General features: G+C 34.3%; 2 protein-coding genes across 2 annotated transcripts; both read left to right on the forward strand.

Annotated features, from left to right (window-relative positions):
- Positions 1-996: 996 nt before the first annotated feature.
- Positions 997-23,656, forward strand: LOC137385682 (prominin-1-like). Its single transcript, XM_068072207.1, has 20 exons — positions 997-1,069; positions 1,709-2,053; positions 2,315-2,373; positions 3,663-3,871; positions 5,807-5,927; positions 6,103-6,169; positions 6,316-6,411; positions 8,077-8,276; positions 10,313-10,451; positions 10,814-10,985; positions 11,486-11,650; positions 12,993-13,125; positions 13,368-13,580; positions 13,758-13,913; positions 16,173-16,382; positions 16,840-17,001; positions 17,237-17,352; positions 22,267-22,287; positions 23,105-23,143; positions 23,309-23,656. The coding sequence occupies exons 2-20, from the start codon at positions 1,795-1,797 to the stop codon at positions 23,328-23,330; spliced, it is 2,559 nt and encodes an 852-aa protein (XP_067928308.1). The 5' UTR covers positions 997-1,069; positions 1,709-1,794; the 3' UTR covers positions 23,331-23,656.
- LOC137385683 (salivary glue protein Sgs-3-like) lies at positions 23,330-24,377 on the forward strand. Its single transcript, XM_068072208.1, has 2 exons — positions 23,330-23,346; positions 23,876-24,377. The coding sequence occupies exons 1-2, from the start codon at positions 23,330-23,332 to the stop codon at positions 24,375-24,377; spliced, it is 519 nt and encodes a 172-aa protein (XP_067928309.1).
- The last annotated feature ends 2,109 nt before the right edge of the window (positions 24,378-26,486 follow it).

Genomic DNA, 26,486 nt, shown 5'->3' on the forward strand with positions numbered 1-26,486 from the left:
CTTATTGGATTTACCATCATGAGACACCCTATGAGACTTACCATCATGAGACACTTACTGTATGAGACTTACCATCATGAGACACTTACTGTATGAGACTTACTATCATGAGACACTTACCCTATTAGACTTACCATCATGAGACACTTACCATCATGAGACACCCTTGAGGTAACTTGCTAATTGGAGATTAACAAAGGTAGGACATACATGACCACAAAGTTTACAAATAACTGCGATGCCTTTTCTATAGAATACATGAATGTTGTATACAGTATAATGTATGTAACTGTTTTCACTTCCAATGAATATCAAAGTGTATTGTCACAAACGTCATTGAAGAACAGAATATTTGTTTAAATCAATTTTGAAAGCGAAACCATCTTCTACTGTTGTTGATGGGTGCTGCAACAGCACAGAGCACATGCTACCAGTAAATCATAGAGCTAATCTCATAGTAGGTAGCTGTTTTATACTAGTCATAGAGCCAACCGTTAGCTGTGGGTGACTACTAGCTGATGGATCTTACATGTCGAGTATGTTAATGTATTATCGTGTTTCATTTAAAGTTCACTGCTCTGATGAATAGTAAATATTACCTCTGACGAGTGGTAGGTTTAAAGTGAACTCATATACCAGTGTATGTCGCTCACTGTTAGGAGTTCAGCGTTTGCTTACTTAGAACATAGTTCTGGTTATGACGTAGTCTCTCATTCAGTATACGATTGCTTATTGTACAGGTAATGCACCTCTAACACAAAAAGAAGGCGGCTAAGCATGCCTTTGTCAACAGCATTGCTCTACTATATATTTGAATAGAGAGTGTTAGACAATTAGCTGTTATTTGTTGCTACAACACTGAACCGAACAGCTTTGCTACGATCTGCTCTGCAGTGAACAGCACTTCGGTCATTCTGGTCATTTCACAAGATCGCTACAGCCTAGCAGCTGAGTTGATTTGGTCAGCTATAGAAAAGGTTACATTACTTGGGTAGACAGATAGAATCCTGCAGGAAATCTAGTTGAAGTTGTCCTATCCAGCTAATTTGAAGGCTCGTAGCACGAGTACGTAAGTTCTTGTCCTACCTTACTGTTACTTTTCGAATCCATAAATCTCTTTCCTTTTAAACAATACGTTTTTGCTTCATGACAACAACAAAACATCGCTTCACTTCCTTCTTGAGCTCGTCAATAGCTACAACAAAAATAAAATTAGTTATACGTATTGTTATTGAGCGCGGCAGCGGTGCAATATAACGTATCGATATCAATGTTTCAAACTATCTGCTAAAGAATATCAGCAACTCATTGAAAACGTTGATCTCTAGAAGTAGTGTGACCCTAGCATCCCTGCCCGCTTCTCACAAACTATTGTTTGTATTATTTATTCAAAATTGAGTAGTTCAGATCATTTTTATGTCAGCGAACAATCTGTATTTTGATTGGAAAATCTTTTAGTTAGTTTCCTCGCAGCATTGTAACATTTTAATCTCTCTGTCTTTGACCCGGCAATTCAATAGTCATTTATTTCTTTGGCAGCAGGCATAATGCGCTAGTCAATGCTCAGATCAACTTATATATCGATTACATGTTCTTTTGTGTGGAGTTCTATAGCTGTCCACGTATGATACCTCCTATTGCTGTATCAGATTCGGAGCAACTCATGTACTAGTTGCACCTTGTCTCCTCATAACTTCTCTTCTTGTAGACTTTTATCTCAAAAAGCATTACCTGGTGAGGCACCACTACATTTATTCGCTTGCTCACCACATCGGACGCATTGCAACAACGAATATGGGACGACTCCCACTGTTTCTAGCGTCCATGTTGGTCTGCATACTTGCTGTGGCTTCAGTAACTGTCGATCCTCCAACTGTAACAGACAGCTACGGAAACTACGCTGACCAGGACAGTAACATAGCATTTGCAGAAGTTCCTGAAGGAGCCGCGTATGTCGTGGATCCAGAAGCTTACACATACAACGGTCTAGAGCCTTTCTTCAAGGCCGTACAGGACTTTGTAGGAATTTGCTTTTATGGGGATGATCCTTGGGGTAAGTAAACAACCCTCTCTAGCAAAGAATATTATATGCTATATTTGCTGTAAGCTTGTCTGTTAATGAATAGTTTTGTATGATATATACACTGCAGAGCGCAGCCCGCTACGAGCGGTACTTTAAAACTAGCCTTGCCAAAAATCATCTCAGTTGCATCTCCTCCGTCTATGACTTCTTTGGCAGTCATCAGTTGTCGCTGTAGTTGAACTACTACTTACTGTGGTGCTTCATTGAGATCAGCAATCTCTTCCTTTATAGACTTGTTTTTGGGTCTCTTTGATGGCAGCATCGCATTTGGAGGAGAACTCATTCTTTCTGTAAGTTCATATGTTCATTATATTATATATTATATTGAATTATATAAAAAATCTGTGAGTAACATTTAATTAAACCAATCGGCATACATTTTGAGTATGTAAGTTTATGAACCTGGTGACGTGTTTCTCAGACTTGATCACCCTAAAATCACTCACCCGCTCTAAGTGTCAGAAGAACGATTTTATCTTAACTGAGTGGCACAGTGTTTTATCAGTGGTCTCCTGCTTGACACCTGAATGTCTAGCAGTCTAGTCCTCCCCGTCTCTTCTTTATCTTTGTCTAGTACTCAAAATACTTGAACTAAAAAAAACTGTAAACTCACTTGGGTTCTTTTATCTCAACTTTAAATGGTCTTAAAGAGTGACAGTATTCAGGGGCAAACTTTAAATCTATTTTATAGCCATTTCTAGCATATTCTTCAAACGAGCATCTCTAGTTTAGGAAATTATTATTCGCATTGGCTGCAATTTGAGCTGATAATGCGATGCCTCACATGTAACGGGCCTTTAAAGTTCACTGTTGCGATCAGTAAGATAGAACCCAAGCTAACATATGGCAGTGCTTGCAGTTGGAAAGTTACAAATGTATATGACCATAGCAATGAAGTACATGAGGAGAAACCGGTATGAGATGCCTTCACTGGCTTGACGTGAAGGCATCTCATACCGGGATGAGGTGCCTTCACGTCAGCTTGAGCATTTCTTTAGAAGACAAAAAAAAACGCAATGCTGTTTGCAGCTTTGCTAGGCAATGCTAATAACATATTGATTTATATTATGTTTCTGCTAGCTGAGCTTGAAAGAAATACAATGGCCTTTATTATTGAATATCGGAAGATGACGAGTAGAGCGAAATGATTTTATTAGGTTTCCAAGGACAAACTTTTATTCTGCTTACCTCTTTCAGGTTGCTATTTTGAGTATTTGTTGTAAGGACTTATTTAGGTCTGGGTTTGTAGCTGGAGCAATCACTATTCTTACTATGTAATCAAACGAATCAGACGTATCGAACCCACACAAATCTTTCAATAATCTAATCATAAAGCACAAATGGAAATACTTGAGTTGTGCCAGCGAATGTTTAGCAGTCAAGGTCGAGTTCACCATTCAAGATGTATAACCTTGCTAATAGCAAGGTTATACAGTTCACTGTTCAAACTGCACAACCTTTCTAATAGCAAGCTGATGACTTTTAGGCTGTATAAAAGCTATTACTTGATAAAAAATACAGTTATAAGGCTGATTTGGCTGATGCTGCATCAGTGTCCAGTTTTAACTCTTCTCTACAGCTCTTCAAATGGGGCGGCGGTTACGCTGTTTGCATTGTCCTTGGCATTGGATTCATCTTTATTTTCCCCATCGTTGCCTGCTGTTTCTGCTGCTGTCGGGTATGCTGCGGTAAGTGTGGTGGGAAGATGGTACAAAAGCGAGACTCCAAGACTGCTGGCTGGAGATGCTGCTATGTGATCAGCCTCTTCATTAGCTGTACTTTTCTAGGGTAAGCAACTGGTGACTTTTCATTGCCTCGTACCTACCTTCCATACGGCCCGTGTGCCTACCTCCCTATACAGCCATACCTCAACATACGGGCCATGTGCCTACCTCCCTATACAGTCATACCTCGACATACGAGCCATGTGCCTACCTCCCTATACAGTCATATTTCGACATACGGGCCGTGTGCCTACCTCCCTATACAGTCATACCTCGACATACGAGCCGTGTGCCTACCTACCTATACAGTCATATCTCGACATACGAGCGTCCCAACATATGAACAATTTGAGATATGTGGAAAATTTTGAGCAAATTTTTGCTTCCAGATACAAATTTGAGATACGAGTAAGTATATGAGGCAGTTTTTCATGCGGCCACTAGGTGGTCGAGAATGCGAGAGGCCGCTTTCGAGAACAGCATCGCTCGGTCTTTCTTATTTGATGAGTTTAAAAGGTTTTAAAAAGGCCAACTAAAAGTGAAGGCAACAAGCGATAATTTGGAACAAGAAAAGTTAAAAACCCAAAATGAAAACAAAACTAGAATTAAGTTTATCGAAACGTAAGATTTAAATTTCTAAGCTTGTCTATAGTAAGTTAAGTTCATCTAAGTTAAATTTAAAGTTTGTGTTATATTACATAATGACAAACAAGTGTAGCATACTGAATGTGTTGCCGTCGAGTCTCTCTCACAATGCACTAGCCACTATGTCTGTCTAGAAAATGAGAACTCCATACAATACTTTACATAACGATGTCACATTTCATTGTAGATTGTAACCACTAGATCTGTTACTTTGTGAGCATAGGTGGTGAATTAAAAACAAGTTTTTCTATTGTAATATCCTGTTGTAGGGTTATTTTTAAAGGTTGGTAGCAGATTAACTGGTTCTTAGTCATTTTATATAGGAAAAATTGATTTGACATGCGAGGAAGTTGACATACGAGCTTGCTCCAGGAATGCATTAGGCTCGGATGTCGAGGTATGACTGTAGTTTATGGCTACAACAGTCCATTTTTGCTGCCTCGTTGCTGCTTTTTCTCTAGCTACTTGCTTCTACAGTCAACTTGTAAAGTCTTGTCAGTAAAATATGTTCTCATCTTCTTGAGGCGACCTGCTGTTAGAGTACTATTTGCTGCCTCAATGTATGCGCTGCTACTAGGTGAGAATGCTCTGGGAGTAAAACGTTGAAATGAATCTTCACATAATGGCTCTCACACCGACAGCTTATCAACATTGTGTGAAAACTGTGACTCAAACAATAGAAAATGAGAGGCGCTGAAATGATGTTGCTGTCTTATAAAATTATACTCAATTTACATTTGTTCATTGAAATGAAAATGGACAACAATCAATGAAATTGAAACAGCATTCTTTTCTATAGCAGAGCTATTACACACCTTTGAGTCAAAACAGTTTAGGGGCTGGTGAAATAATACCGGTTATTTGCGTTGCATTCATAACTAACACTTTCAGATTCATAGACACACTCGGTAGATACATTAGCGTAGCTTAAAGTCATATGAACTGTGCCAATATCGGCCTTACTATGGGAGTGTTTTAGAAAGGAAGAGCCCTTCTAGACACGCCTGACCATTGTTATTATTAGCTACCAGTTGCTGCGGATGCAGTGAGGGAGTTTTTACTAAATATTTTTCAAATCGATGCATTATAGCAGTATGTTGTCAGTAGACGTGATGAACTTGTTACATGTGATAACTCACAGCAATCAAGTAGGTATATATTAGAGATAGCCTTAGAGTGACTAACAAAGTATATTTTTTTATTAAATGATCCAAATTAACGGTGTTTGTTCACATGATGCATTGTATGTGTAGACATCTCAATATGTCATATAGTTGTACATAGTATACACAATTCTATCATATTTGTACATAGTATATACAATTCTATCATATTTGTATGTATCGCTGTATAGCTGTGGGATGATCTGCACATATGTGGTAAATGAAAGAATGACAACCCTCTTCACCGACATTACAACTACTGTGCAAGACAATGTTGATGATTTCTCACGTTACGCTAACAACACAATCGATGTAAGCGTACGAGTGAACCTCACACTTTGTATGAATATCTGATGATACCAAAGCTAAGTACTAGTGCCATTGTGTCACTTGACTTTCACTGTTACCATGCAACTTAGAAATAGTCTTCTTTTGCATGTGAATCATATACCAAGGAACCTTCACATGTTTGCCATAATTGTTGCAGCAAATTAATTATGTGGCCTATGACGGATTTGGCTTTACAGCTGATGTAATGCTTAGAGATCTGACCAGTAAGTTTAAACGCTGTTTATCATTAATATTATTTTTCTTATTAATATTATTTTCAATTGTTATTGTTATTGGGCTTCAGTCAGTTTTGTTATATGAACTCAAAGGTACGCCCTATAAGCTAAAGCGATCTGCTATTCCTTTGCAGACATTGGCCCACTAGTCGGAGGCTCAGTGCAAGAAGCAATGGACCAGGAGGCCGGTGTTGATGAAGCCTTCACTGAACTTCTCAAGATGGATCCTCGTGAGTTTTACCAGCCATAAATAAGTTATCATATAACCTATTATATAGAGTAAAAACAGGAAAGGTTTAATCACCTGTTTTAAGACTATCATATAATCAATTATATGGATTATGAACAGGAAAGGTTTAATCACCTGTAATAAGACTATCATGTAACCAATTATATAGAGTATGAACAGGAAAAGTTTAATCACCTGTAAGAAGACTATCATGTAACCTATTATATAGAGTATAAACAGAAAAGGTTTAATTACCTGTAATAAGACTATCATATAACCTATTATATAGAGTATGAACAGGAAAGGTTTAATCACCTGTAATAAGACTATCATATAACCTATTATATAGAGTATGAACAGGAAAGGTTTAATCACCTGTAATAAGGCTATCATATATCCTATTATATAGAGTATAAACAGGAAAGGTTTAATCACCTGTAATAAGACTATCATATAACCAATTATATTTGAGTATGAACAGGAAAGGTTTAATCACCTGTAATAAAGCTATCATATAACCTATTATATAAAGTATGAACAGGAAAGGTTTAATCACCTGTAATAAGACTATCATATAACCAATTATATAGAGTAAGAACAGGGGAGGTTTAATTACCTGTAATAAGACTATCATATAACCTATTATATAGAGTATAAACAGGAAAGGTTTGATCACCTGTAATAAGACTATCATATAACCTATTATATAGAGTAAGAACAGGGGAGGTTTAATTACCTGTAATAAGACTATCATATAACCTATTATATAGAGTATAAACAGGAAAGGTTTAATCACCTGTAATAAGACTATCATATAACCTATTATATAGAGTATAAACAGGAAAGGTTTAATGCCCTGTAATAAGACTATCATATAACCAATTATATAAAGTAAGAACAGGGGAGGTTTAATTACCTGTAATAAGACTATCATATAACCTATTATATAGAGTATAAACAGGAAAGGTTTAATCACCTGTAATAAGACTATCATATAACCTATTATATAGAGTATGAACAGGAAAGGTTTAATTACCTGTAATAAGACTATCATATAACCTATTATATAGAGTATGAACAGGAAAGGTTTAATCACCTGTAATAAGACTATCATATAACCTATTATATAGAGTATGAACAGGAAAGGTTTAATCACCTGTAATAAGACTATCATATAACCTATTATATAGAGTATGAACAGGAAAGGTTTAATCACCTGTAATAAGACTATCATATAACCTATTATATAGAGTATAAACAGGAAAGGTTTAATCACCTGTAATAAGACTATCATATAACCTATTATATAGAGTATAAACAGGAAAGGTTCAATCACCTGTAATAAGACTATCATATAACCTATTATATAGAGTATGAACAGAAAAGGTTTAATCACCTGTAATAAGACTATCGTATAACCTATTATATAGAGTATAAACAGGAAAGGTTTAATCACCTGTAATAAGACTATCGTATAACCTATTATATAGAGTATAAACAGGAAAGGTTTAATCACCTGTAATAAGACTATCATATAACCTATTATATAGAGTATAAACAGGAAAGGTTTAATTACCTGTAATAAGACTATCATATAACCTATTATATAGAGTATGAACAGGAAAGGTTTCATTGGCTGCAATGAGACATGTTTTTTTTGTTACAGTGCTACTTGAGCTGATCACAGGACTGACTGCCGTAAACACAGCCAAAGCAAATGTAGTGAGCGATATTACAGCTTTAGAGACAGCGATGACAAATGTAGCAACCGATATTGATGACACATTTACTTCTTGTGGTGGTGCCTGCGGCTCCCCACCAAACACAGGAGGGCTCAAAAGTGGCAGTAATTTCGATCCAGATGGAGTGAGTTCTATACTATTTACATCAGCTACTCTGTGGCCTCACTTAAAGTACTTTCTCTGCTAGCCTCCTTGATTTTTTTTTATTCACTAGTGTGATAAGCCGTTTTTAAAATTTAAGGTTTTGCATATTTGAGTGAGTGCATGATGCGCTGTTGTGTCATGGAACCAACTCTTGGTCGTTTTGTAGTATGTTTAGCATAGCATTTATTCATTTCTGATTTAAAGCCTGTTGTACCAGTTAACAAAAACACCACATGGTAAAATAAAACAGTCAAAACTAGAATGGCAGGGACAGAGAACTACTAACACTGTTATAATAAACTCATAACAAAAGCAGAACATGCTTTCAAAAAATACAACAGCTCCTTTTTATAGAAAATGTGCTAGATCTAGTTGATCGTCAATCAAAGCACAAAGTCACAGGAAACGCAGTAATACACAGCAAGGATTGTACATAGAAGAGAGAAAAAACTGACCAGTTTTTGTGCTTTCAAAACTTGCGTTATACCCGATGCTTTCAACTGTAGGAATATTGACGTTATACTCCATACCTGTTGATTTCATCAGATCTACAATTTCTTTCTTCAATCATCCTACTGCAAAAATGTAGTCCTCTCGAATTTCCCACTTTCCCAGATTTTTTTACACTGTTAGAGACAGTTACACCATTGCCATCTTTCTTGTTGTATCCGATTCAAACATTTTTCTTCAAGTGAACAGTTTGGAGGTTTCTCACTGTATAGTTACAATCATAGTTGTCTTCTTTTCTTAATTTTTACTAGTCATTCAACGACATGAATCTGACTCAACAATTTAGTTAGATAAAGAGACCATCAGGATGCATAAACACTATTGATCTAAGCTCCTCACTATTAGAAATTTCGCATAAGATTATAGATGAAGTTGCTGGGCCAACGAAGCCCGAAATCTGTCACCTTAAAAATTGAATATTTAAGGTGAATATATAAATCTGTCACCCTAAACAAGAATATTTAATGCTTAGGTATTCTAGGGCTCAATAGGAACACTAATAATCTGTTATCAGTAAGTATATTTGGCTATTTAAGTACAGACGATCAGTACAAAGCATTGGTTGAGTCGATCAGCTGTTGTTATTTAAGTACAGACGATCAGTACAAAGCATTGGTAGAGTCGATCATGTGTTGCTATTAAAGTACAGACGATCAGTGCAAAGCATTAGTAGAGTCGATCATGTGTTGCTATTAAAGTACAGACGATCAGTACAAAGCATTAGTAGAGTCGATCATGTGTTTCTATTAAAGTACAGATGATCAGTACAAAGCATTGGTAGAGTCGATCAGCTGTTGTTATTTAAGTACAGACGATTAGTACAAAGCATTGGTAGAGTCGATCAGCTGTTGTTATTTGTCTGATAAGTTCAAGTTATTTATTTCCATGAATCCAACACTTGTTACATCCTCCTACCATCTGTTTTTATCCCTAGACATACCAAACCACCATAAATAATTTAATGACATTTACTTTTTTCAGCAGTTCCTATGCAAGCTTTTCTGTTTTGCCCCTAAAATCAATTTTTGAGTAAACCTCTTTAGTATCAACAGCATCAGCATCTCCCACGAAAGTAAGCTTACGTTTTTCAGCTGCCTTAGCAGAATCCACTAAATCTATTCTTCAGAGGCACTTTTAGACTGCCCATTTCCAAAGATAAAATTCACCAGATAGTTATTTTTATTGCATTCCTTTATAATGCACACTTTATATTGCATTCATTTCTATTGCTTTATTTTATATTGCATTCATTTCTATTACTTTATTTTATATTGCATTATTTTATATTGCATTATTTTATATTGCATTATTTTATATTGCATTATTTTATATTGCATTATTTTATATTGCATTATTTTATATTGCAATCCTAGACACCGCACGACAATACATTTATAAAGCCTTTTAATAGAGCATTTTCTCCCGTAGAATTATGCCGTATCTCACATAACATCCTCAAGCACTTTTTTAACTGAGAGCCTGTCTCAACTACTATTTCCTTTTTAGCTGCCTTCCTTCGACTCTGAACTTGCCGATTTAAATGCTGTTTACGCAGAGAACATCACAGCGTTAGTTCTTGAAGGGAAAGCTCAGTTCAATAACATTTCGAAAATCGTAGAGGAGGAGTCTGCCCCTGTGATAAGTAGTAAGTGTTATTATTATTATCCTCGGTCAGCCTTCAATGTTTGCAGCTTTTCTAATAGATTAATCTCAGTAATCTTTCATCTTTTGTCCGCTAGTCCTTGTTGCCTGTAGTTCATAGTTCATAGTGCAAGCGGGTAAGCTTAGCGACTAGTTGACACTAACAGTTATTAATATTCCTTTTACAAGTTAACCAAAAAACTGCATCTCTCATGTAAATTTGAGATATTTTATCATTAGTACATAATTTTATGTCACAAGATGTGCTACATTTTGAGGTTTTGGAGTTTCTTTTATGTATAACTGGGTCAGTTTATTCTAAATTTATTGCAAAAAGTTTGATATTGCTATGGTGTTCTTTTTTAGCTATTGAGAGCACGGTTGACCAATTTGACGGAGTCATCTCTGGTGCCTTGACCTCTGTCAATGACATGTTGAAGCTGTTTGACACCATCACCAACCTTACGAGTTTTATCAAAGATCTTGACACAACTCCCCTTGCAGGCACTCTTACTCTTGGAGACATAGAAAAGTACAGGTACATTTTCGTTATCATTTCTTTCCTCTCAGTTGTACAATGAGCAGCGGATCGGTTGTACAATGAGCGGCGGAGTGGGTTGTACAATGAGCGGCGGAGTGGGTTGTACAATGAGCGGCGGAGTGGGTTGTACAATGAGCGGCGGAGTGGATTGTACTGAAAAGTCTAGACTTATTCACAGAGTTAGACCGACACAGCACTGTGCTGCTATAGTGTATACAGTAGTAATGCAGTCTAACAGAGTTCATAGCTCTTGCATAAAGAGAGGAACGTTGTGAAAAGAACCCATATCATAAGTATCTTTTTCAAACTGGCCTTGACCTTCAAGATGTCTGGTAAATTTTATGTTTTAAGTCTGTTGGCCAGCTTTATATGACTTTTCCTTTAGTTATTACAGTGAATTCCTTCAAATAGCATATGCCTGCTTCTCATTCTAATATTTTACGCAAAATCACACGAGTTACCTGTCTGTGACTGTGTACTAATTATTGTTATTGTAGGTACATTGGTGGAGTTGTCTTGACTTGCTTCATATTACTAATACTGATCCTGCAGCTAGTAGGCGCTCTACTCGGTTGCATTGCCTGCTGCTTTCTCGGTGATAAAGATAGACTGCCAACAAAAAGAACTGCTGTGGGAAGTGCTGGAGGCATACTGCTCATGGCGTATGTTATACTTCGCATTTGCGTTTGGGAAATTCTTCTTGCAGTTTTGCAAAATTATATGTGCCAACCAAGGAACTTTCATGAAAATCAATCCTAAAATACATAACAAATTTTCATTTAGTCAGAATTATGCCAATATATATACATATAAAAATTATATGTATATATATATGTATAGGTATATATTATATACATATATATACATATATATATATATATATATATATATATGTATATATATATATATATATATATACTAGTTGAATACCAGGCATTGCACAAGTAATAGAACAATTACCTAATGAATTGGAGTAACTTACTTGGAAAGCTAAATCTTTACAAAAATCTTTACTGAAACATTACCTGCAATACCCGCGTTTTGGGCCAGCTTAACAATCGTTAAGCGTAATGATCAATAGTGCTAGTAGTTAACCCCAAGCCTGCACTTTAAGCATGAGTATCTTAACCAATGTAATGACTATTTGCCCACTAACTCCGTCGTATTCCGTGTAGCTTAATGGTAAAGTTTGCCGCCTCTAGATCTGGAGGTCCTGAGATCAAATCAGGTGCCATGCGGAATTTTCATTGCTTGTTTTTAATTGCTATAATTGGACACAGGGTTTGACAAAAAGACAAGCACTGAGGTACGTGGATACATGGATATTTACTGGCATAAATTTGTCTAAATATAATATATATATAATATAATATATACATGTATATATAATATACTATATATATGTACTATATATATATACTATATATATACTATATATATACTTACTATATATATATATACTATATATAATATATATAATATATATAATATATATATATATATTCTATAATTTATACTCTATTCTATATATATATATATATACATGTATATATATATATATATATATATATATATATAACTCATGCTACAGACAGTACTGTTTCGGCTATTGAAGCCTCATCAGTGCAGCTTGAAGCCAGCAAGGGAGATAACTTCCATTTCCAATGAAAGTTGACTTGCTTCCATAAAACAACCAAGTTGTCTCACAGACTTTAAGAAAGTCAATGTCTGATTCACATATATGAGAAATGTACAACTGTAAGGAATAACAACTGTATATCATGTACTACTGTAAGGAATAACAACTCCATATCATATACTGCTGTAAAAAAGAATAACCACCCCATATATCCACATATTGAACATTGATGTATATATAATTTTTGACTTGCTACAAGTATTTGAATCAAAATGAAAATTGTTTAAATAGAACAGACAGACTTTTCAGCCCCTCATCTACTTTGGCTGTCAAAAGCGTTGATGAGTGCGTCCATCATATTGCAGATCGGTTGGACTCGTCTTTATATTCGGTGCTCTCATCATGCTCCTTGTTTGGCTTACATATCTCGTTGGAGCGCCTCTCCAACAGATCGCATGTGCTAACATCAAGGACACCAACTACACAGTCTTTAAGCAGGTGTGTGAATCTTCTACATGTTCATCACTCTCACTAGATAACTATTGACATTCATCGACATTGAATCTGCCACCCGTTGATATTCTTATTCATATTGCTATTTGTCTGTTTCTTTTCTGCAGATATCTCTTATCTTTATTTATATTATAAGGATAATATTTAAAAAACTGCTCTGATAAGTAATCAATGCAGTGATTGTTTAAAAAAGCATATCGCGCATAGTCTGCAATCTTTACTTTTAGCTGATAGATGGAGGAGACCCCGCAGATGGCCCGTATAACACAATCATTGGCAGCCAGGATGGCTACACTCTTGGAAACATGGTCTTCCAGGACCCAGCTGTTCCTCTCACTGTTTCCGGGCTCTTAACTGACTGCGACGCTAATGCTCCTGCTTGGGAGGCTCTTTATATCAGCCAATTTTTTGACCTTGAAGCAGTGCTCGACTACAAAGGGGTATGATGTTTGCTTAACAATGTCGATGACAGATGTGCATTATTCTACTGTTTTTATTTCTTCTAGTGATTAAAAAGCAATAAGTAATAAAGGTGGAATTTTCATTAACGACGTTCTCTTTTCGCCGTTCATTATCAACGATGTGTTAGCATTTCTGACTTTTTTCTGTTCCTGCAGACTATAGATGTAGATGGTGAAATTGACAAGATTTCTGTTGATCTTTCATCACTTGAAATCATAGATGAGGACACATCAACTCAACTTACAGACATGTCCGATGCTATCACTTTGCTTGACTTTGAAGGGCTTGAAGACGGACTTGGTAACTCAACTGTTACCGTCAACTTCGATGCTCTCATACAGCAACTTCAAACCGTTGCTGATAATATCGCTAACACTCCTAGCTTATCAGCTACCCACGTAAGATAATCTAACCAAGTTAAAATATATTTAATTATGTTGTTTGCACTAGTCGTAAGCTAGAATTAGTGTTAGCTTACAATTAGTTTAGGTTATTTTACATTTAGTTTAGGTTATTTTACAAATAATTTAGTTTATTTACGATTAGTTTAGGTTATTTTACGATTAGTTTAGGTTATCTTACAATTAGTTTAGGTTATCTTAGGATTAGTTTAGGTTATGTTACGATTAGTTTAGGTTATCTTAGGATTAGTTTAGGTTATCCTATGATTAGTTTAGGTTATTTTATGATTAGTTTAGGTTATCTTACGATTAGTTTAGGTTATCTTACGATTAGTTTAGGTTATTTTATGATTAGTTTAGGTTATCTTACGATTAGTTTAGGTTATCTTAGGATTAGTTTAGGTTATCTTATGATTAGTTTAGGTTATCTTAGGATTAGTTTAGGTTATCCTATGATTAGTTTAGGTTATTTTATGATTAGTTTAGGTTATCTTACTATTAGTTTAGGTTATTTTACGATTAGTTTAGGTTATCTTACTATTAGTTTAGGTTATCTTATGATTAGTTTAGGTTATCTTAGGATTAGTTTAGGTTATGTTACGATTAGTTTAGGTTATTTTACGATTAGTTTAGGTTATCTTACGATTAGTTTAGGTTATCTTAGGATTAGTTTAGGTTATTTTATGATTAGTTTAGGTTATCTTACTATTAGTTTAGGTTATTTTACGATTAGTTTAGGTTATCTTACTATTAGTTTAGGTTATCTTATGATTAGTTTAGGTTATCTTAGGATTAGTTTAGGTTATGTTACGATTAGTTTAGGTTATTTTACGATTAGTTTAGGTTATTTTAGGATTAGTTTAGGTTATCTTAGGATTAGTTTAGGTTATTTTACGATTAGTTTAGGTTATCTTACGATTAGTTTAGGTTATCTTAGGATTAGTTTAGGTTATCTTATGATTAGTTTAGGTTATCTTAGGATTAGTTTAGGTTATGTTACGATTAGTTTAGGTTATTTTACGATTAGTTTAGGTTATCTTAGGATTAGTTTAGGTTATTTTATGATTAGTTTAGGTTATCTTACTATTAGTTTAGGTTATCTTATGATTAGTTTAGGTTATCTTACGATTAGTTTAGGTTATTGCTGAAGTGCTAAGAGTGCTGAGGCACAAAACAAACCTTTCGTGATTCTAGAGAAAAACATCAAGCTGGAAAAAATAAACAACTTTAACCTATTCCAACACTCAAATTATTTATAACACCCCACACTTTTCATAGCATATAGTGCTGTTAGCAGTACGCTTGACTACTTATCTATTATAATATATGGATAAGCAATCAGTTTCTATGTATATATACATGTATGTATTATATATTATATATATATACATATCTTTATAAATAATTATAGAATTATTTTATAAAGCTGGTGGGCTTAGTAATATTATCTAATATAATTATAGTAAAGATATTGTCAAATTATGTTATTGAGCTAACTACATGTATGTGTTTTCTAGTGTGTCGGCATGTGGATATCAACTCATTTCTAGTGTTAGGACTGGCTAACTTTGGTTCGAATATGATAAAGTACTTTCCCATAGGCATAACTGGCAAGATTTTGTCGATGTATTGTATGATGCCGCTCTTTTGATGATCTTCCAGGTTATGTTGTTGTGAATGTTCTTGTCTTTTATGTCCCATATGTATTTACTCAATTCTGTTTGTAGGCGTTTGGTAGGATATTTAAATGATGTTATTTGGTTGGGTAATCTCGTTTTAAAAGTTGTTTCAGTGAGGCCTACATGCGTTTGTGTTTCTTGCGTATTGGGTTCCTTTAATCAAATGAATTAAAAATTTAGATGCTGATAGTCTTTGAGAAAAGGATTTCTCAAATAGATGCTACTTAATAGCTCTAAGACTTATTAAGTCTAATAGCTATTTATAGACTAGTTTGGTCTATAGTTAGACTAATAGCTAAGTATTAGACTTAATACTTAATAGCTATTAAGTATTAAGTCTAATACGTATTAAGTCTTAGTATTAAGTATAGTTATTAGATTTATTGTTATTTTTAGAAATTTTATCCATAGCTACAAATTACCAATTTTCATGTTTTTGATACGACTGGCCTGAGTGAACCAACTCATAGTCCATACTACATGTTTACAGGATAAACTGACTAGCCACATTGATGAGCTGAACAGGATTCAGGCTGTGGAGTTGGCTGCTGTAGAAGCTTCTCAGCAGCAGATGTTAGATGATGTTGTATCACTGAACGCGTCTGCTTCCAAAGCACCAAACCAAATCACGACTCTCATTTCCAGCCTTAACTCTACTCAGACTGTTCTGCAGAACAACGGAGTGAACATCATTAAAAATGTATATAAGAGCCAACGGTTCTGTCAGAAGCTAAAAGTTCCAATCGTTAACCATTTTAACTAAAAGAATGTAACAGCCCTTGAGATCAAAACTTTCTTTTTTGGCAACTTTAAAACTTCATCATCTGATTAGTGAGCCATTTAAACCAGCTCAACCGGGAGAGTAGTTTCCAATCCATAGCAATTACAGCGAGTTTACTCTGAATGCAGTACTTGTAGAGCAGTATTGAGCTATCTTATTCGTGACTATAATTATAAACGAAAACACCTATCAATTGTACTATAGAAGCTTGTAGCAGTCAGTAGTGAGCTGTAGCGAGGTAACAAGGTAATCTGTGTAACTCATTTCATAGAGGTATGTGACGGCTTGTATGCCACTTGTTTGTGTAAGGCTGTCACTGAGCTGTCTAATACATAATAATGAATCATTTATATAGCTGTGGTCATGATTGTTGTAGGAGTCAAAGATCTTTGCTAACCGTGTCCTCAGAATTGCCGACCAGTTTGTGTCATTTGTAAACACAACCATTTTGGAAGAGTTGGGAAGATGCAAGCCCGTGTCTAACTTCTATCAATCAGTACTTGTTAATACCCTCTGCGGATCCATTGTTGACTCATGGGTATGTCTTTACCCTTCTACTAGGTTCTACTAGTTGCTGAGTGTATGAAATATTATTACTAGACCACCTACGCAGCCAACAGGCTTCTATACACCTTTTTCCATAACACCGCTAAACTATTGTGCACGTTTTAGGAAGCGTTTGAAGGGTCATTTTTTAGAATGAACTGTTACGAGTGTTTTTCGCTTGTTTGTTTTTACATTTTTTCAGATGTTCATCTTCTATTACATTGCAGAATGGTGTTTGGTTTTCACTTGGTTGGTCGCTCGCTTTTATGGTTCTCGGTCTCATCTTTTCTGTCAAGCTGGCTAAGCATATCCGTAAGATGAAAGCACTGGATGACAAAGATGGGTAAGTGTCACTGAGCGCCAGTATAATATACTACTAGGTGAATGCCCAGCGTTGCCTAGTAGTGTATCTAGTTGTACAGTACTACTATGTATAGGATAGAGTAGTATATGATAAGATAGAATATAACATGGTTGATATGGTAATATCTAGTTGTACAGTACTACTATGTATAGGATAGAGTAGTATATAATAAGATAGAATATAACACGGTTGATATGGTAATATCTAGTTGTACAGTACTGCTATGTATAGTATAGTATAGAGTAGTATATGATAGGATAGAATATAACATGGTTGATATGGTAATATCTAGTTGTACAGTACTACTATGTATAGGATAGAGTAGTATATGATAAGATAGAATATAACATGGTTGATATGGTAATATCTAGTTGTACAGTACTGCTATGTATAGGATAGAGTAGTATATGATAAGATAGAATATAACGTGGTTGATATGGTAATATCTAATTGTACTGTACTGCTATGTATAGGATAGAGTAGTATATGATAAGATAGAATATAACATGGTTGATATGGTAACATCTAGTTGTACTGTACTACTATGTATAGGATAGAGTAGTATATGATAGGATAGAATATAACATGGTTGATATGGTAATATCTAGTTGTACTGTACTACTATGTATAGGATAGAGTAGTATATGATAGGATAGAATATAACATGGTTGATATGGTAATATCTAGTTGTACAGTACTACTATGTATAGGATAGAGTAGTATATGATAAGATAGAATATAACATGACTGATATGGTAATATCTAGTTGTACAGTACTGCTATGTATAGGATAGAGTAATATATGATAAGATAGAATATAACATGACTGATATGGTAATATCTAGTTGTACTGTACTACTATGTATAGGATAGAGTAGTATATGATAGGATAGAATATAACATGGTTGATATGGTAATATCTAGTTGTACTGTACTACTATGTATAGGATAGAGTAGTATATGATAAGATAGAATATAACATGGTTGATATGGTAATATCTAGTTGTACAGTACTACTATGTATAGGATAGAGTAGTATATGATAAGATAGAATATAACATGGTTGATATGGTAATATCTAGTTGTACAGTACTACTATGTATAGGATAGAGTAGTATATGATAAGATAGAATATAACATGGTTGATATGGTAATATCTAGTTGTACAGTACTGCTATGTATAGGATAGACTAATATATGTTAAGATAGAATATAACATGACTGATATGGTAATATCTAGTTGTACAGTACTGCTATGTATAGGATAGAGTAGTATATGATAAGATAGAATATAACATGGTTGATATGGTAATATCTAGTTGTACTGTACTACTATGTATAGGATAGAGTAGTATATGATAAGATAGAATATAACATGGTTGATATGGTAATATCTAGTTGTACAGTACTGCTATGTATAGGATAGACTAATATATGATAAGATAGAATATAACATGATTGATATGGTAATATCTAGTTGTACAGTACTACTATGTATAGGATAGAGTAGTATATGATAAGATAGAATATAACATGGTTGATATGGTAATATCTAGTTGTACAGTACTACTATGTATAGGATAGAGTAGTATATGATAGGATAGAATATAACATGGTTGATATGGTAATATCTAGTTGTACAGTACTACTATGTATAGGATAGAATAGTATATGATAAGATAGAATATAACATGGTTGATATGGTAATATCTAGTTGTACAGTACTACTATGTATAGGATAGAGTAGTATATGATAAGATAGAATATAACATGGTTGATATGGTAATATCTAGTTGTACAGTACTGCTATGTATAGGATAGACTAATATATGATAAGATAGAATATAACATGATTGATATGGTAATATCTAGTTGTACTGTACTACTATGTATAGGATAGAGTAGTATATGATAAGATAGAATATAACATGACTGATATGGTAATATCTAGTTGTACAGTACTGCTATGTATAGGATAGAGTAGTATATGATAAGATAGAATATAACATGGTTGATATGGTAATATCTAGTTGTACAGTACTACTATGTATAGGATAGAGTAGTATATGATAAGATAGAATATAACATGGTTGATATGGTAATATCTAGTTGTACAGTACTGCTATGTATAGGATAGAGTAATATATGATAAGATAGAATATAACATGGTTGATATGGTAATATCTAGTTGTACAGTACTGCTATGTATAGGATAGAGTAGTATATGATAAGATAGAATATAACATGGTTGATATGGTAATATCTAGTTGTACTGTACTGCTATGTATAGGATAGAGTAGTATATGATAGGATAGAATATAACATGGTTGATATGGTAATATCTAGTTGTACAGTACTGCTATGTATAGGATAGACTAATATATGATAAGATAGAATATAACATGGTTGATATGGTAATATCTAGTTGTACTGTACTACTATGTATAGGATAGAGTAGTATATGATAGGATAGAATATAACATGGTTGATATGGTAATATCTAGTTGTACAGTACTACTATGTATAGGATAGAGTAGTATATGATAAGATAGAATATAACATGACTGATATGGTAATATCTAGTTGTACAGTACTGCTATGTATAGGATAGAGTAGTATATGATAAGATAGAATATAACATGGTTGATATGGTAATATCTAGTTGTACTGTACTACTATGTATAGGATAGAGTAGTATATGATAAGATAGAATATAACATGGTTGATATGGTAATATCTAGTTGTACAGTACTGCTATGTATAGGATAGACTAATATATGATAAGATAGAATATAACATGATTGGTATGGTAATATCTAGTTGTACAGTACTGCTATGTATAGGATAGAGTAGTATATGATAAGATAGAATATAACATGGTTGATATGGTAATATCTAGTTGTACAGTACTGCTATGTATAGGATAGAGTAGTATATGATAAGATAGAATATAACATGGTTGATATGGTAATATCTAGTTGTACAGTACTGCTATGTATAGGATAGAGTAGTATATGATAAGATAGAATATAACATGACTGATATGGTAATATCTAGTTGTACAGTACTGCTATGTATAGGATAGAGTAGTATATGATAAGATAGAATATAACATGGTTGATATGGTAATATCTAGTTGTACAGTACTGCTATGTATAGGATAGAGTAGTATATGATAAGATAGAATATAACATGACTGATATGGTAATATCTAGTTGTACAGTACTGCTATGTATAGGATAGAGTAGTATATGATAGGATAGAATATAACATGGTTGATATGGTAATATCTAGTTGTACAGTACTGCTATGTATAGGATAGAGTAGTATATAATAAGATAGAATATAACATGGTTGATATGGTAATATCTAGTTGTACAGTACTACTATGTATAAGATAGAGTAGTATATAATAAGATAGAATATAACATGATTGATATGGTAATATCTAGTTGTACAGTACTACTATGTATAGGATAGAGTAGTATATGATAGGATAGAATATAACATGGTTGATATGGTAATATCTAGTTGTACAGTACTACTATGTATAGGATAGAGTAGTGTATAATAAGATAGAATATAACATGATTGATATGGTAATATCTAGTTGTACAGTACTACTATGTATAGGATAGAGTAATATATGATAAGATAGAATATAACATGGTTGATATGGTAATATCTAGTTGTACTGTACTGCTATGTATAGGATAGAGTAATATATGATAAGATAGAATATAACATGACTGATATGGTAATATCTAGTTGTACAGTACTACTATGTATAGGATAGAGTAGTATATAATAAGATAGAATATAACATGGTTGATATGGTAATATCTAGTTGTACTGTACTACTATGTATAGGATAGAGTAGTATATGATAAGGTAGAATATAACATGATTGATATGGTAATATCTAGTTGTACAGTACTACTATGTATAGGATAGAGTAGTATATGATAAGATAGAATATAACATGGTTGATATGGTAATATCTAGTTGTACTGTACTACTATGTATAGGATAGAGTAGTATATGATAAGATAGAATATAACATGATTGATATGGTAATATCTAGTTGTACAGTACTACTATGTATAGGATAGAGTAGTATATGATAGGATAGAATATAACATGGTTGATATGGTAATATCTAGTTGTACAGTACTACTATGTATTATAGGATAGAGTAGTATATGATAAGATAGAATATAACATGGTTGATATGGTAATATCTAGTTGTACTGTACTACTATGTATAGGATAGAGTAGTATATGATAGGATAGAATATAACATGGTTGATATGGTAATATCTAGTTGTACTGTACTACTATGTATAGGATAGAGTAGTATATGATAGGATAGAATATAACATGGTTGATATGGTAATATCTAGTTGTACTGTACTACTATGTATAGGATAGAGTAGTATATGATAGGATAGAATATAACATGGTTGATATGGTAATATCTAGTTGTACAGTACTGCTATGTATAGGATAGAGTAGTATATGATAAGATAGAATATAACATGATTGATATGGTAATATCTAGTTGTACAGTACTGCTATGTATAGTATAGAGTAATATATGATAAGATAGAATATAACATGGTTGATATGGTAATATCTAGTTGTACAGTACTGCTATGTATAGGATAGAGTAATATATGATAAGATAGAATATAACATGGTTGATATGGTAATATCTAGTTGTACAGTACTACTATGTATAGGATAGAGTAGTATATGATAAGATAAAATTTAACAGGGTTGATATGGTAATATCCCGGTGTATGGTACTCCTATGACATAATAAAGTTTGCTAGCCTCACCACAGTTAGGTAACAGCTAATATGGAAGCTCATGTTAGAATTACTATTTCAGTGGAAAAAGTTACAAGAGCAAGTAAGTGGTTATCTCTCTCAGCTTTTTATGACCGCTGTAACATTTTACTTTCAGCCGCACCTTTTATGGTGGTCTTCAGTCCATTAGCAATTTGAAGTAGTCCATGCATGGGGGTCCTTGGCTTTTCCTTCCTTTGTAAATCCCTCTTTTGTGTCAACAGACATTCAATTCCTTTCACAAAATCTAAACCCAAATATACTAGATACCGCATCCCCTTATTTACTGCAATTGACTAACACGCCATCCATATGATTGCTGATCGATTAACACGCCGTCCATCTGATTGCTGATTGATTAACATGCCGTGTATCTGATTGCTTATGTCAATACTTATGTTCTTCTTAATAGGCTTTTTCTAACTCACTTTTTACTTTTCAGATATTGTTGTTGTTCTAATTAGCGTTGAATTCATAGTGTGTCTACGGTCTTGGCCTCTAATGTTTGGTGAGCTCATTCTATATGTTTAGTCCATCGCTGGAACCACTCTTGATTATTACAAGTGATTATTGGTAATAATGCTAATAGTTGAATAGCTACAACTACTCGTGGTTAGTGCAGAATACTAGGTCAACAATAGAGCATAAGTTCAGTTGACTTGCCAGCATAAACAAGCTAGTCAAGATATTGAATCCTGTTAGAAAAACTAAAAGCATTACATGTGCGATTTTTGTTGTCATCTGTAATACGACATCAAAAACAATTTAATCTCCAGTTTGCAGGAGGGCTGAGAACTAATCAATTATTAAAGCACTTTTGAGTTCTCTTTCGAAAGTACATTTAATTTTAGAGTGTTCGAGTACGCACTTGTTTGTTGTAGAGAGGTGGAAGGAGAGGGAGCAGGACCAGTGCCAGGGAAGTAAGTATTTAGCCGTTCTCTAGTACTAATCATAAGACTACAATGATTTCAACAGCTGTCATGCAAACCAGTTTAGTCCTTAGCCGCTACTACCGAGAAGTGTAATAAATCCAAAATGCTCGATAGAATGCAGTGAGCAAAGTCTAACAGTATTTTTATTTTTAGGGGAAAAGTTCACCCTATATAATGGCTCTACTATCGAGGTGGAAAATAGGAAGAAACTACAAATCCTGTCTAAGCATCTTACAAACAGTAAGAGATCATTGAACATGAAGCCATATTCACCTGTCACCATTTTATGGATGACCAGAAACAGTTATCTCCCCTGATAGCAGTTTATATTTTGTCCACACTGAATCTTCCTCAGCTAATGAATGAGTGCTCGCCATTAGACCTCTGTAGACTGAGTTCCTCTATTATGTAATAGAACTGATGAGGCAACTTTCATCTGGGAAACAAAATCAATTACCCTATCTACCAATCTAAAATTTTGACCATGGATAACTTTTGCTCAAGCGTTTTATAATATGTTGTATTTTTTTAATAGTAAACACTATGTTTGTACTTGTGTGCCATTCGTATACATTGTGTCAGCACTGACATGCTTTCCTATAAAATATGTCTAAATTGATGAAATGCTTATCTCTCATATCTGCCTTGAGTAGCAATTTCTATTCTCTGCTCTCTATTCTCCGTGCCCTCTATTCTTTTGACCTATCCTACTAATGGCAGAGCTACTTTAGCCTATCCTACTAATGGCAGAGCTACTTTGGCCTATCCTACCAATGGCAGAGCTACTTTGACCTATCCTACCAATGGCAGAGCTACTTTGGCCTATCCTACCAATGGCAGAGCTACTTTGACCTATCCTACCAATGGCAGAGCTACTTTGACTTATCCTACCAATGGCAGAGCTACTTTGACCTATCCTACCAATGGCAGAGCTACTTTGACCTATCCTACCAATGGCAGAGCTACTTTGGCCTATCCTACCAATGGAAGAGCTACTTTGACCTATCCTACTAATGGCAGAGCTACTTTGGCCTATCCTACCAATGGCAGAGCTACTTTGGTCTATCCTACCAATGGCAGAGCTACTTTGACCTATCCTACCAATGGCAGAGCTACTTTGACCTATCCTACTAATGGCAGAGCTCCTTTGACCTATCCTACCAATGGCAGAGCTACTTTGACCTATCCTACTAATGGCAGAGCTACTTTGACCAAGGAATAACAGCCTACGTTGCAAATAGTGAGAAGTTCAACTATTCTGTTACATCGTTAGTGACGTTGACCACTTTTGCCTTTCACACACATTTTCTACTGTATATTGATGTAGATGGTTCTGTACTGTACGCTATATGCAATGTTATGGTTGGGTGTCCGAAAACTTCTTTTGAAAAAGTGCAGTTTCCACAAGTTTTTATCTATAACACCCGTTACTTGACTCTAACAGGGTATGCACTAAGTAAGCACCAACAGTCCTCAAAGCACAGCCATCAGCCACATTGAACACACAGAAAAGATCTGATGCGAAATGGGGAAAAATGAGCAAAGATATCGTACCAAATGCTTCATTGAAATTAACTGTTTTTCACAGCATGGCATAATTCCCTTAACTTTGTCTCATAGATTATCAAATTATGGTTTCCTGTCATTCCAGAATAATAATTTATGATAAATTAAATTACCAACTATGGGTAGATGAGCCTCTTGCAAGACACAAAACTAAAGACTAACATTCTCATCACTATTGAGCATCACACAGCCTCAGGTCAGCACTTGATGGTTTGAAGGTCAGCGCTTGATGGTTTGAAGGTCAGCGCTTGATGGTTTGAAGGTCAGCGCTTGATGGTTTGAAGGTCAGCGCTTGATGGTTTGAAGGTCAGCGCTTGATGGTTTGAAGGTCAGCGCTTGATGGTTTGAAGGTCAGCACTTGATGGTTTGAAGGTCAGCACTTGATGGTTTGAAGGTCAGCACTTGATGGTTTGAAGGTCAGCACTTGATGGTTTGAAAGTCAGCACTTGATGGTTTGCAGATCAGTTTGATGGTTTGTCAAACTAAATTACTCATAAATGGCAAGTAAAATATAAACTTACATAAATAGTTTCACTATATGTTATACTAGCTGAATGCCCAGCTTTGCCCGAGTAATCAAAAAGTCATTGAACAGAAAATATATTTTTGTTTAACATATACAACATTTCCCATTCTAACTTTTAAACTTCATATCATGAGAAAAGTGTTTTGGTGCAGTTAAAATGAATTAAGAGAAAAAATAAAACAACTGTAAAGGTTTTACAACTTTTTCAAACAACTGTAACCTTTAAATTTCGTATCATGAAAAGATGGTTTTGTTGAAATAAATTAGGAAAAAAAATAAAACTGTAAAGCTGTTTAAAAGTAAATGATAAATCATCAGCAACTGGTGGCTAAATAAAATTTGGTTAGCTATGATTACAATAAAAAATTATTTGGTATACAATTATATGATTTTAGTTCATTTCGGTGTTGGCATCATAAGGTGAAAATATCGTATAGAGTGGTATAGAAACCCATAGTAATTATCTAATACAAACACCTCCTGGTAAAAATCATCAAAATCATCATCATTAAAAAGAGTAACAAAGCAATATGTTAACCTTAGTAACTATAGTTACCTACAATAACTTTAGTGCATTTTGTGGTTATGATCTGCAAGAAAATGTAACAATACAATATACTATGTTGAGTAGGTATGTGGAGAGTTCTTACATTCGAGACAGGCGTGCAACATAAACGCTGAATCTAACTTGAATGAATTTAGCCTTCTAAACACTTACTTAAAGATGTGGTTGCGTCAAAAAATTCGATTTAATGAAATTTTTTTAGTATGTATTTTAGAAAACTTCAACCTTTTAACTAAAATGTTATCACTTATCTGTTTGCAAATCCACTTTTGCCATCATGGATAAAACTGAACTGAGATAGCGAGGACATATATCTCTTTCCGGCATTGTGGGAGGTATTTTGGCGAATAGCACATTACCATTTTTGTTATTTTGTCATAATCAGTACAGCGAATGCCAAATTTTAATTTCGAGAAAACCTTTTGTTGATATTGTAGGGTGGGAAACAAATTCGCCCTGATATGGCGAAGATGAAAAACCATCACCTTTCATAGAATTAGGCAAAAAATATTTTACTACAGGGTCATCATAAAACGTGGGCGCATTGTATCAATTAGTATGTCACTTAGCAAGTGCAATCGAGAAAAGCGTATACTGTATATGATAAAAGCGATAGGTTTGTAAGAACCGCAAAGCTTAGTGGTTAGATGCGCGTTTAAAAACTTGCGGTTGCA

Source organism: Watersipora subatra, chromosome 1 (genome assembly GCF_963576615.1).
Source record: "Watersipora subatra chromosome 1, tzWatSuba1.1, whole genome shotgun sequence".
NCBI lineage: Eukaryota > Metazoa > Bryozoa > Gymnolaemata > Cheilostomatida > Watersiporidae > Watersipora > Watersipora subatra.